Source organism: Balaenoptera musculus, chromosome 9 (assembly GCF_009873245.2).
Source record: "Balaenoptera musculus isolate JJ_BM4_2016_0621 chromosome 9, mBalMus1.pri.v3, whole genome shotgun sequence".
In the NCBI taxonomy this organism is placed as follows: Eukaryota; Metazoa; Chordata; class Mammalia; order Artiodactyla; family Balaenopteridae; genus Balaenoptera; species Balaenoptera musculus.
In genome coordinates this window covers 80,690,948-80,705,338 of record NC_045793.1, presented here as the reverse complement: position 1 = coordinate 80,705,338, position 14,391 = coordinate 80,690,948, and the positions used below count along the sequence as shown (strand labels likewise).

Below are 14,391 nucleotides of genomic sequence, written 5' to 3'. Positions count from 1 at the left end.
GAAAGCCTGTATGCCCTTTAGAGTTCTTAGTAGATCAAAGTCTCCTTCTTGCTGAACAAAAACACAAACATTTTCCCCTCCTACATAAATATTTCAGTTTGAGAGTAGACCAGATAGCCACATTGAAAGAGGTTTTTTCCTACTAATTTTGAGTCCATACAAAGCCTAGGTTTAATAATTAACAGTGGATATTCCAAAACTGTCCTCTGGGATTTCAGAGTTTGGGTCTTCAACGGCTTTACACAGAGAGCCTTACCGTGATCTCAGCATTTTTCTTTTCCTTAGTGAGGCTTCTAATTTCTCAGATGGTCACCTGGGCACCATTCTACCTCCTCTACCCCCCGAGGTGGGTATTTGACTATACGTCCAGTCCCTTTTGATTACCACAGTGTTTGTACTCAATCATGAATTATTTTAGGCATCATCTGCATTTGAAGAACAGCAACTGGGAAGTAATGTCAAACTTATTAGAAAATTGGGAGAGCAGGAAATGCAGGAAACTGAGAGAACAGACCCTTTTAAAGAGAAAGGGCTAGTTAAGTGACAAATACCACAGGAGAGGTTGTCTAAATGGAGACTGATAAAAAAAAAACATAGGAAGTCATTAGGGGAGGAGGAGCAGTTTCACGGGATCAAAGTCAGGTTGAAAATGGCTAAAGCTGGTGAAAATGCTGAGAAAACAAGTTCCTAACCAGGCTATGGACTTAGACATCTAGGAACCTCGTGGTACACCATGATTAAAAGAAGAGTATGGATAGGGTAGACAAACATGTTTGCAGGTCAGGGAAGAAATCAGTGGTGAAGAAGAGATAAAAACAGCAAAAACAGTAAATTGGGTAAATTTATGGAAAAAAATCAATGCAATTAAGAGCAAAAGCAGTAGGGTCAAAGGTGGAAGTAAAGGGGCACATCATTTTCACTAATACATGAAAAATAACAGGACAATCAGAATGTTGTTACAGGAGGAATGAAATGCTGATTGAGGTAATTTGAGGTATGTTTTATGATTTAAATAGTCATTTTAGAATTGGGATACAGAAGAACAAAGACACACAGCTCATGGTCTCCTGAAATTTCAGTGAGGTTTTAGAGCATATTGTGATTGTTCTCTAACAAACCAGTGAAAGACAGAGGTGAAATGAATTTTGGGTACCCCCAGAAGTGCAGGAGAAGCAAGTGTGGCAGAAGTTCAAAGAGTGAGATAATCAAGCATCTTACTGAGTATATAGATGGACTGTAAGCCATGAGCTTCATCCTTATTAATGAGGCATGTAAAACCAAAGGAGAGTTCATGAATGCAAGATTCGGGACTGGGAAGCTTTATTTTACAGGACTGAAGGCAGATATAAATGGAGATCATTATTTAATAATAAAAAATAACCATGAAAATACGGTGGGGACGATTATAAAAAATCTTTGATGAATGCATAAATGAATAATCCAAAAAAAAAAAACCTCTACATGGAAGACTTATATAAGGATTATTTGGTTCAAAATCTGAATGAAAATAGTATTTATTTATTTTTGGAATATAAATTTTATAATTTTCTTCTATGGTAAATTTATTTATGTATTAAAAAGAAAAAGAGAATTAAGAAAGTATCTGCCTTGCAAACTATTATATATTGAATGGATAAGCAACAAAGTCCTACTGCATAGCACAGGGAACTATGTTCAATATCCTGTGATAAACCATAATGGAAAAGAATATGAAAAAGAATGTATATATATATATATGTATAATTGAATCAGTTTGGTGTACAGTAGAAATTAAAACAACATTGTAAATCAACTGTACTTCAATAAAATAAATTTTTTAAAAAAGCATCTGCTTCATCAAGTATGACACTAGTGACTAAAGGTCAGGAAACTGGGTTCTTGCCCCAAATCTACTACTGGGTTAGATGTAATCTTAGATAAAATATTAGTGTTAATTTCCCAACCTATAAAACGGGAGAAAGAATTTTAGGAAGATTAAAGGAGAATCAAATGAAATGATACAGAGTCCTTTCAAAACCACTTTCAGTGTAATGCTTTTAGCACAACAATTTTTTCAAACATTTAATAACTTATGCTCTCAAGGCCACATGAGAGGTGTGGAGGAAAAAAAATACTACATCATGAGATTTGTTGTGGTGTCCCTGGAAGACAAGATTGGTAAGTCATCTTATCTTTTTCCATTGCCTCCCTTCCGTAGCTCCAGCCCAGATCTATTTCTTTCCATAGTTAACCACTGAGAAACTTTAGTTTTGGCACAAAGCAAATATTTTCTTAAATTTTTAATCTCTCTTTTCTCTTTTTGCCCCACTTTCTCACACACACAGCCATGAAGTCACCACCATGAATTTATCTGCACACTAAATCTCAACTCATGCTGTTTGCACCGTACAAGGAAAGCTCTCCACTGACTTACTACAGATGCCCGTGCTTTGTGCCTGCACTCTGGCATGCACCACCTACCATTGAGCCACCTGGAATCGTGCTGCTCTGTCCTGATTGGGTGGTGGTGCCCAAGAGTTCGGAAGATAGCAAAGTCTCGCCCCATAAAATCAGCTGCCGTTCCAGAGTATAATTCTCCATCTGTGTTGTGACAAAATAAAACCACATACACATACTTGAATTCAGTTAAGGCAAGAGAAACAAAACACAAAATACAAGTTTCATGTTAAGACCACGCTAATGCTCTCTGCATCATTATGCAAAGCTACTTATGTTTATCCTGTGTCTTTGTTGAAGGGAGTATCTCACTACTCATTTAGCACTAACTTTGAAAAACTGAGTAAAGTATGATTCAGTGCACATTACTAAAACATGAACTTTTATATTTTCTATTATGACCAAAGACAAAGTACAAAACACAAATTATATACATCACATTGTCTGCTTTTATATGTTTCAAACTACTATGGTTCTAATATCTTTATTTTTTAGGGTAAAGTCTCATTGCAAAATCTTGCTTATAGTTTTGATTTTAATGGAAATTAAATTTCTAATATACTTCCTTTTTAGTGGGATCTAAATTAATGAGATTTTGCTATAATTTAGAGAAGACTAATATTTTCCTTGCCAAAAATTTTTCTTGCCTTTCATTTTTTAGTATATCAAGTGGGAAAAATGTTCTAACTTGGTATGAACTATCATACAATCCAAAAACAAGTCCACCACATAGTTTCAGATATAACCGAAATGTGTTTGAAGAAGGGGGTATTTTGATAAACGCAGGCCATAATCACTACAGCTCAAGATTCTGTTGTGCTTTGACTCATTTCTACTTAAGTTGAATTAACTCTAGGTCAGAGTTTAATAATGGGAGAATCATAATCAGCAGGTTGGAATAGAAAGGAAAAAGAAATAAGGAGAAAGAGCAGTTAATATTTACTGAATACCATTTGTGCTTGCAGGGTAGTCAGGTGCTGGCTTGACACTTTCAAATTATCTCATTTAGTTCTGTCAACAACCCCATGACGTAAATGTTATCCCTATTTTACAGCTCAAGAAACCCAAGGTTGCTCAGCTAATGACTAGGCAAGTCAAGGTGAAAGTTCAAACCCAGGCCTGTTTAACCCAAGCCTCTTATACTAAATATACACCATACCACTGTTGCATAAACTGAAGTTTGTAAAAATGACATTTTCTTTCCTTTAAACAAAAAGTGCCTATTATTCCATCCAGAAAATGCATTATTGCCTGCTTGCTTACAGTGAATTATCAGCAAAACAAAACAATAAATGTAATATTTTCTCCAAATAATCTACCATAATGACAGTAAAACCTACTATTATCTTGTTGATTACTTGGATACGCTAATGTTTCTGAATTCATTGACTCGAAAAATACTCAGAAGACAAAGTAGGCATACATAAATTATAACTTAAAACATTTGTATACCACTATAGTTTCCAAAGGACTTTCTTGTGTATCAATCAGAAACTTTCTGTGCATCTTCAGTTATCAATACCTTTGGGAAAGTCTAATTAGTCTGATCCCTTATGTGATATCTTTGTTCACACCCACAATTCTCACTTGCAAATAAAGGGCTTTGAAACGAAAATAGGCATTTTCAGTGGTCCAAACTAAATTAATTCCTCTGGTAGAACCTCTGGTTCTCTGATGTGTTTGAAGGTATCAGGCTTTGGAAAACTTCCAAAGCAGTGCAGAATAGCTACATAGACAGAATCACTGAGAAATGCCGAGTTATAACTTTAAATATTAATAGAAAGACACCTTATCTTAGAGACTGAGTTTTTAAAAATTGATCACTTATTTTGAATTGTTGTGAATCAAGACAAATAAAAGTGATGGTTTGACAATGTATTAAGTACAAATTACTAGCTAAATGGATGGTACTCATATGACACCATAAATTGCCATAGTATGGTATCTTTGGGATTCAAAAGCATCTTGTCTTCTCTTTACTTACTTAAATATCAAGTTGCTCAAATCTGAGTTGCTCTCACCATAATATGCTAAAATAATGTTCTATATGCCCACAAGGTAAAGAAATAACCCTTTTCGAAAGGCACAAAAACACTATGAACAAGCTATCTATAAGTTTCAAAGGTACTTTGAAACATTTTAATGCATACGGTCTACTTAATTTTAACCTATATTCAATCACTATAACATTTTTATTAAGGTTGACACCTTATCTTTTTACAAATAATTGATTGATAGAAGTGATGAATTTTTAAACTTCAGGTGAATGAGAGAATGTTAGTTAAAAACGTGTTGTGAAAGCAGCCTAAAATGTTCATGTCAATTTCAAATACTTTCATGTTGGAACACCTGTCTGTCATAGGGTGACCTGTATCCTCTTTACCTCGAAAAATCAAAAGTATTAAATTACTAGTTGAACCTCATTGCCCCCTCAACCACGTTAGGTGATGAAAATCATGAAAGGTGAAAACAGAACAACCAAAAGGTGAAAACTGAGCAATTTCATATCAGACTGTAGCCAGACCATGCCTAACAGTAAGTGTAATCAGAAATGGAAGAGTAAAGAATATCATCAGTTAATTGTTTTTTTCATTTAGCTTTTTCAGTGTGAGTAAAATTCATAATTATGGTTGCTATTATATGTAAACTCTATTCCAGATAGAGTTGAAATAACGAAAACTGTAACCAAATAAACATTATTTGGATATTGATATGTATTTGTTTCTCATATTCATTTGTTTAGCTGTTTTATAACTTATGACTCTTTTTTGATCCATTCCCACATGAGGAAGGCAAAAAACAATATAAATGAAGGCAAAGGCAGAAAGACTGATTTTCTTTCTCTTTTGACAACAGATAAGTAGGTCACTCAGAGAATGTAGAAGAGTTAGAAGAGTTCATCAGTAGAAGAGCTAGTGACTGAATTTATTACTAAAGACAGAATTTATAAAGAGTTGACTTAGAAACCAAAGGAAGGTTGTAGTTAAGGCACCAGTTGCCTCCAGTCATAGGAAATTACCTCCTACTCAAATATTGTTTTTAGCAAGAGTCAACATGATATCTATGAGCTGGAGGGCACTAGATGATTAGGTGGGCATGAGGGCACATTCTCATGTTGTCAATGCTCAATATCACTAACTGTTCCTTTACACCAGGCCTTAGATCAGATTTTCTGCTCAGATGTCTATAGGATTCTTATCAAGGATGACTCCTCCAGAAATTGTATGACATATTTTTTATTTGGTCCAACTGTATAGGTGGTAGAATATCCTACTCTTTCATTCTCTTTAAGCAGATATATAGTATCAACTCAGACTATACTTCATTTAGTGTAACTGTGTATTCTACCCTGTATTAAAGACTTATTACATTCTTTGGCTATCTGAAATGATCTGACAATTTCTGAGTACAGGGCTTCCCTGGTGGCACAATGGTTAAGAATCCTCCTGCCAATGCAGGGGACACAGGTTCGAGCCCTGGTCCGGGAAGATCCCACATGCCACGGATCAACTAAGCCCGTGCACCACAACTACTGAGCCTGCGCTCTAGAGCCCGTGAGCCACAACTACTGAGCCCATGTGCCACAACTACTGAAGCCCGCACGCCTAGAGCCCATGCTCCACAACAAGAGAAGCCACTACAATGAGAAGCCCGCGCACCGCAACGAAGAGTAGCATCCACTCGCTGTGACTAGAGAAAGCCCGCGTGCAGCAACGAAGACACAACGCAGCCAGAAATAAATAAATAAAATAAATTTATTTTAAAAATTATATATATATATCTGCGTTTAAGCAATTTACATACCTTAGTTGGCTTATATTTGGAGAACAAATATTTTTTTTATTTTTTTAAAAAAGCCCACTTGCCTAACTTCTTTTGTATGTTTGAGGTCACTTATGAAGTTATCAAATTATGCGTGTTAATTTTCCAATTTTATGACCCTAAGTATAGGTAAATGTTAACTTACAATGATTCAAATTGCATTATGGCTAAGATACATACTTTTGGGTTTTCCCATATATACTAAGTTACTAGTGAAAGAAAATATATCTGTCCAATTTTATTAAATTGATGGTAGAATAATATACTCAAGGAATTGTTATACACATCAAAAAGTGGTTGTGGATACTCTGTCCAACAAAGTTGTTAAGTCTTTCTACAAAAATACCATATAGGCAGTTTGATGTCTCAAAAATAATACATCAGACTGAGATAAATTAGTGCTGACAGATGTAACTAACAAGCTAGAAATTGTCAAATATGAAAGTTGCTCTTTCATATTTGAATACAGTGCCATTCTTTCTGAACTGTAAGCTTTCTTAACTGTCTCTAAGGAAAGCATTCTTTACTGAGATGAACAAAAAGTTTAGTGAACTGCATTTCCACCATGGCAGTGTTACCTGAGAAGCATGTGTTAAAAACAAAAGTTCACATGTACTCTGTACTTTCTGTTCACAGCTCAAAATGAAGTAAAAACGTGGCTTAGATCAGTTAATGTATTGGATTACAATTCCTAAAAAGGGTGTGGTGAGAAGAAACAGAAGGTGGAAAAAAAATATTTCCTGATGAAATCACAGCATTACTAACACAGGTGTAAAGTGTATCATGGATGTGAGCAAAAATCAAACAAACCTAAAGACCAAGCCATTATGTTGTTAACACCTTAAGCAAATTCCACTCACAGCATAGCAGAGTAATTAGAAACAGAGGGAAAAAAATATGTCTCTCAAACACACACACACACACACCCCCGACATGGCATGGATGAAAGCTACTTCTTGAGAGTGGAAGGGTATGGGAATACTTTTACATTTTCACATTTGTTAAGCAACCTTTTCTATAACAATAAATATACTGGCTTTGTTAATACTGGTCCTTTTAAAACTAACATTTTTTGAGTAGTTGTAAATGATACAAAATTAAAAATGTAAAATTTATACATTACCAAATCTCTCTCCTAGCCTCCCTACAGGCAACCACTATTACCAGTTCCTCTTTTTTCAGTTTCTACTTCCAAATATATGCCAGAAATATGTACGTACCCAAATGTAGTATGCTATTACATTGTCTTATTTAATTCTCACAACAAACTAGCGGAATTTGCATAGCCATGCCATTTTACATACACAGAAACTGAGGCTCAGAGAGGTTCAAATAATTTTCTCAATTATAGTTAGTTAATTTGGGGAGTACCTTTAATACCAAGTGAGAGTATATTCTAATGTCAAATTATGTTCTTTCCTGAAGCATGGCAGAATTATAGCATAGTTATAAAGAAGCAAGTAACGTCAATAAAGGAAGTCACAGCTTTTGAATTAAAATGATGCTGCAAATATTTTGAGGGATTTTACCAGGTCTAGTATGGCCTGCTCATTTTTCTGTATCTTGCTATTCAACTGATCCAGAAATTAACTTAACTTGGCTTTAATAATCTCCTCTGTCAATAAGCACTAAATATCTCTGAAAATTATTCAATTACTTTACAGTATTGGCTAGGTGAGATCTGGGCTTTCATTTAAAAGCTGTTTCTCTGAAATGCCTACCATTCTTTTCTAGCCATACATCCTGTCCTTGACTCATGCAACTTCCCTCATTCTCTTTTCCTTTTCACAAACCTATACAACTGTTTCAAGGAAGTTCTAATATAAAACCAAACCTGCGGTGTTTCATATTCTTTGTGGACATTGTGTGGTTGGACGCCATATGAACTATGTAATACTTAGTTGTCATCATTCTTTCTCAGTGGAATATTAAAATAAATAAGTAAATCCCTACTGAGAAACATACCACAAAATAGAGCTGCTCTAGGCACAGTTTTACATACTGCTTTTTGAGGAATATCTATCTTTTTTTGTTCAGAATGCAATTTAAATAAGTATAGCCTGCAGGTTCAAACAAGATAGGACTCCTCCCCTTTGTTTAAGACAGTTTTCAAATTTCTGTGTGTGCACTTAAGGAAGTCATCCAGACGTAATCACTAGGCCATCTGCGAATAGGAAAATTATAAGTGTGTTACATTTGCTGCATTCCTTCAGGTCTTAAACTTTTGTTAAAGTGCTCCATAAATGGATCAAATGGACTGAAATTGTCTACATTTCCAAAGCAATAGAGGAGATAATTCATGCTGTAATGGTTTTATTCTTAATAGTAAAAGGATCAGTGAAACAGCGATAAAGTAAACACTAGAGAATACTGGAAAAAATATATTTTCAAGTTAATGTTGTAGTCAGTATGACTAGAGTCTTACTTTGTTGAATAGAAAAAAGATTTTTTTTTAAATAAAAAGGCTAAACTTTATGAAATTATTATATGTCAAATAATAGCCTAAATTTACCTTTTAAAAATCTAGATGTATTATTCAAAATTCTATCAGAAAGTTTACACCTGAAAAGTTTCACTTATTATTTTTTTGTGTTATCAAATAATTACTTTCTATATTTTATAAAAAAGAAAACAAAAGGAAAAAGAAAAGGAAACAAAAAGCTACATAATTTCTACATGATTATATAAAAACATATATTCAGGAGTAAGGTAATGACCCAGAATCTTCTGTACTTTAGGTTATTGGCATACTCAAAAGTTAAAACAAGAAAACAAAAAAAGAAAAAGAAAAATTGTTTAATGATATATCACTTTTTGTGTATTATTTAATCCCAGTCCAGAAGTGGTTAAAAGCATGTGGAAAGAATTCTCTATTTTTCGATACAAACTAAAGTTTTCTCCTTCTGCCTACTTCTATCTTCCTATTTCTATCCTTTTGAACTATGGCTAAGCATTCACCACCTATCTGCAATGTTGAAGTAAAAGAAGAAAGAAGAAAACTAGAAAGGAAGATGGTTAAAGAAAAGGGCACAGGAAATACATAAAATGTTTTGTTAGATTAAAAAAAGAAGAAGCAGCACTAAAGTCAGAAAAGATGAATACAGAAGGACTTTGTCAACTCAAGGTAACACAAGGGGTCTCTGTCAACTGTACTACCATTTAGTTGGATTGTGCTGATTAAGCTGACCAAATGCTGAGAGTGTGACAAATCTTGGGACTACAATTAACAACCTAGAGTGAATCTCATTCTTTCCTTCTGACCTGTCAAAATTCCCCCTTGAAATGCCTCTTCCCCAAAAATGAAAATCAAAACCATATTTTTACAAAACAAAAATTGTAAAGGTCTAGGGGGATGTATAGTGATTGAGCAGCCAATTTTAAAGATACTATTAAACCATTCTGATTAAAAAGAATCATAGACTAGATAGTACAATAATCAAATCAGCATTTAGTGTTTCTTCTTCATTTTCAAAATATTTGAAAATATCTCAACTGACATACTCCTAAAATATTTTATGATTAATAATAAAAAATCTTGGTATATAACAAGGAACATGCAATCTGGCTATTATCTATAGAAAATTCACTGTTTAGCTGACTGTTGACTGAGTACCTATTAAAAGAGATGCCGTCAGCAGTTTAGGGTCATATGGGCTCTTCCCACGGCCATTTTCAAAATGTGAGTCTTCCAGCTTAAAAATGTTGTCCTGTAGAAAAGAAAAAGAAGAATTCAATTTATTTATAATAAAAAGTATTTTTAACATGCCAGTTAATCAGAGAGAGGTTGAGTATTCTTCTGCACTATCAAGGTGTATTATTATTTGTGTAAACTTTAGAGATGACAGAATAACTTAAGGGGGATAAAACCTAGCTATTACTAGACAAATATCTATTTAGCTTGGTGACTTTTAGTATCATTTAGCATGTTGCAAGTAATTGTGTATAAGTGAACTCTAAAGGACAAGAACGCTATGATAAGAGTGATCATTTTATCACATAGGTATGCTAAGAGCTACCCTAATGGCTCTTGAAAGAATGTTAAATTTAAACAAATGACTCCTTTACTTCCTTCACATAGAGAAAAAATAACAACTCACTATATTAGATGTCTGCAAGAAGATACGCTATCTCACTTTTCTGTATGTACTTTCCAGAAGGAAATAGTCATAGCAGTCACGTCCTCCACTCTGTCATTCCTACAACTTTGATGCTTACAAGCTCCTCAAGCATTTTAAAATTACTCACCTTGGAAGGTGGAAGGTACCTGAAACTATCCTTATCAATTTCTCTAAGTGGGAAATATCAAACTGCTTATTAGGATGGGTGTGCCTGGAGATAGTGTCCTTAGGACAATAAGCACAGAGGTGACACATTTTTATCACAGGGAAGTCTGCTCAGTTGAGGCTCAAGCACCCAGAAACTTAAGTGAACATTTGACTATGGTAGAAAGTATGCCAGAAAGCACTGCAACAAAATCCTTAATAAGGAGATAGCTAACTCATGCCTAAGACACTGTCCTCAGAATGTGAGGCTTCTATATGACAGTGGAGTAAACTGGGGTATTTCTGAGCATTCTTTTCAGAACCAAGTGCTCTGGAAATTAATTAGGTCAGAATATGTATGCATTTTGCAGTAGCACATTAACTTGTCCACACACTGAAATAAAACACCTTTTCTGGCAATTTCTCTAGTATTCACATAAAAGCATTTTCTATATTCTTAGGATAGTAAATGGTGTTCATTTTATGGCCAATATGGGTCACTTTATTTAACATTTAATATCTGATGGAGCTAATGGCAGAGTTTCAAATTATGACTCTTAAAACTCATTTGAGTCAGGGAAGAAGAGTGAAAAAGGAAGCAAACCAAAAATGTTCTCCATTTTTACTACTGTAAGTAAGAATTACCAAGTCTCCTCTTTCCTTGCATTGATTCTGTACTTGGTAAATAGCTATCCCCTAGCAATGATGGTTCTTTAGCTGAATTCTAAAATTTACACTGTGAAAAATTTACGGGGTTTCTCAGAATTGTGCTAAGTTGTAGTAGGAAGGGCAGTGAGTCAGGAGTCAGGCCCAGTTGGGCCAATGATTAGCTCTGGTTCTTTGGTGGCCAATTAATATCTCTGAGCCTTCGGTTTCTAAAAGTTAATGTTGATAAGGATATTTAATCTCAAATGTTTATTGTGAGGATTAAAGAATTGAAATAAAGTATTTTTAAAGCAGCAAAAAAACAGACACTATTTCTATTCTATTAATACTGCTCATATTACTACTACAAGAATATGAAAATTTAACACAAGTTGTTACCATTGTTGTAAACTTTCCTACCAGAACTTGAAAGAAATATTACTTAAAAACAGTTACATAAGTCACCAAATTATAAACTTATTTACAAATACACATTTGTCATAGACACTTGAATATTAAAATTATAATATGAAATTTATTGCCATATACTAAGAAGAAGCATAGAAGAAATCTTAAGAAATATTTAGGTATATTTTGATAAAAATTAGGAAACAATCCAAAATAAATATGCTCAGTAGATGATATACACTCCACTGCCACAATGATAGAAAATATTAAAATTTGTCTATGTGATTAGTCCTCACAGGTTAGAGGAAGCATCAGGGAGAAGTGGTGGTGTGGCTGAAAATATTGTTATGAATATTAGTATAAATTTCTTGTCCTCATAAGACATTTTACAATACTGACAAAGATAGAGGAGCTATCTGTCAAAGTGTGAGACACTTGATGTCTGGGATCATGTATCCACGTTAGTAAGACAATGCCAAGGTATATGAGAAGTACTTGCAACCTCGTGTTTAACATTTGATTTACAAGGTAAAGGATTAAACTTCATAGGAAGAGAGGTTAAGCATGTCAGTTACAGTTTAAGAGAAGATGAAAAACTATCCTTTGTCATGGTGTCAGGTAATGTGTTCAAAGCCGGCCTCCTTTTTCCTTTCCGTCATTTTTCCTTTAAATGGAACTCTTGCCCAAATTTCTGGGTTTCTACAGTGTAATTATTCTATATTCTTATAGGATTCTACTGAAGGGTAAAAGATTGAATTTCCTTTCCAGCCTAGTGATATGGGGCCTGGAATAAATATAATTTGCTTTCTGAATAGGGAAGTAAAAGATATTTCTTACATACAAATGTTTGTAGTGTAAAATTCATACCGATTACACATAGTAATGGAGTCTAAGGCTGTTGAAATCAGACAGAAATGGATATTATCCCTGGCTGTGCCTTTTATTATCTGGGCCTCAGGCAATCCCTAAACCCTTCTGAAACTCAGAGTCATCTATAAAAGGAGATAGGAAAATCTCATAGGGTTGATTGGGAATATTTACTGCAATAATGTATATGAAACAATACTTAGTATGCCCTCAAAAATATTCATTAATTTATTTTTTCATTGTTTATAGTTACCAAAATAAGATCATTCTTTCCTATACTGATTAATATCTCTCATGCTACAGTGGAAATGCCTGCCTATATATTCATCAGTAGAAATTAAGACTTATGTTTAAAAATATGTAAATACTTTGGACTCCCAAAATGCACTGAAAATTGTTCATTTCTATAGCTAGACCACAGTCCAGTTCAAAAGCTTTTCTGACAAAAAAAAGAAATCATTAAATATAATATGTATAGGAAGCAACCTAAGTGTCCATCGACAGATGAATGGATAAAGAAAATGTGGCACATATATACAATGGACTATTACTCAGCCATAAAAAGAAACGAAATTGAGTTATTTGTAGTGAGGTGGATGGACCTAGAGACTGTCATACAGAGTGAAGGAAGTCAGAAAGAGAAAAACAAATACCATATGCTAACACATACATATGAAATCTAAAAAAAAAAAAGTTCTGAAGCACCCAGGGGCAGGACAGGAATAAAGACGCAGCCATAGAGAATGGACTTGAGGACATGGGGAGGGGGAAGGGTAAGATGGGAGGAAGAGAGAGAGTGGCATGGACATATATACACTACCAAATCGAAAATAGATAGCTAGTGGGAAGCAGCCTCGTAGCACAGGGAGATCAGCTCCCTGCTTTGTGTCCACCTAGAGGGGTGGGATAGGGAGGGTGGGAGGGAGACTCAAGAGGGAGGAGATATGGGGATATATGTATATGTATAGCTGATCCACTTTGTTATACAACAGAAACTAACACACCATTATAAAGCAATTATATTCCAATAAAGATGTTAAAAATATATATATAATATGTATAAAAATTCTCAATTAAAAAGGGCTACCCCCTTTTAATACGTCTGATGAACTTAATGTGATTGACAGACACCAATATTGCTGTTTCTGTTATCTTGTGCACGAAACCTATTAGGTGTGTGAAAATACTGACCCCTTGGAAAAGAAGTCTGTGTTAATATAATTGTACATTCTATGTTGTCATACATAGCATATCACGTAGACAACTGTCTGGCTGTACTTGGAAGACTTTTTGAAATCTGATTGCTACTCAATGATTTTCTGTTTTAAAGAGTGTTAAACAGATCACATACGCAAGTAATAAGACGAAAAATCTTAAGACCAATGTATACAATTAAACCACACAGCTTATATTCTTACTTGGGCTGAAATACTTTTCATTTTTAGTAATACATGAAAAGAAATCTAGCTGCATGGATTCTAATTGCTTTAGCAGATACTGTGAGCATATCATATAAGTTATTGTGCCATATTTTATTACATGATTGCATCAGTTTTCAGCAACTATTTTTAGCTTTCAAGACCACTCTTTCCCCTTTGTCTTCTGGATTTCCTGAATGTTATTAGACTGTGGTGAGGTAAGACATTAGAGGAAATAATAACTGTGCTAATGTCTAATCCAAAGTTTTATAAATTATAAACCAGTGGTGACATCATGGCAATAAATTTCCTAAATCTCAATCTTGTCCAAGTAATAAATTTAGGGAACAAAGCTGCAATTTTAGTTGTTTTATTTAATGATTAAAACATAAATGATGTTTGTAAAAAAGAAAAGAAATGAAAAGAAAAGAAAATCCGATGTATATGTGATAAAATAACCATTTTGGGTGGGGAACTATATAAACTTAATCAAACCCAATACTTGGACAGTATTTTAAAACATACATTATTAA

General features: G+C 34.1%; 1 protein-coding gene across 3 annotated transcripts in view; it reads right to left on the bottom strand.

Annotated features, from left to right (window-relative positions):
• Positions 1-14,391, bottom strand: part of SEMA3A (semaphorin 3A) — a 496,493-nt gene that overhangs the window by 97,852 nt on the left and 384,250 nt on the right. For all 3 annotated transcript variants that reach the window (XM_036864239.1, XM_036864240.1, XM_036864241.1), the window contains 2 exons: positions 9,872-9,965; positions 2,461-2,580 (listed from right to left, as the gene is read on the bottom strand). In XM_036864239.1, coding sequence (XP_036720134.1) covers positions 2,461-2,580; positions 9,872-9,965 — 214 coding nt within the window. The remainder of the gene's footprint in view (positions 1-2,460; positions 2,581-9,871; positions 9,966-14,391) is intronic.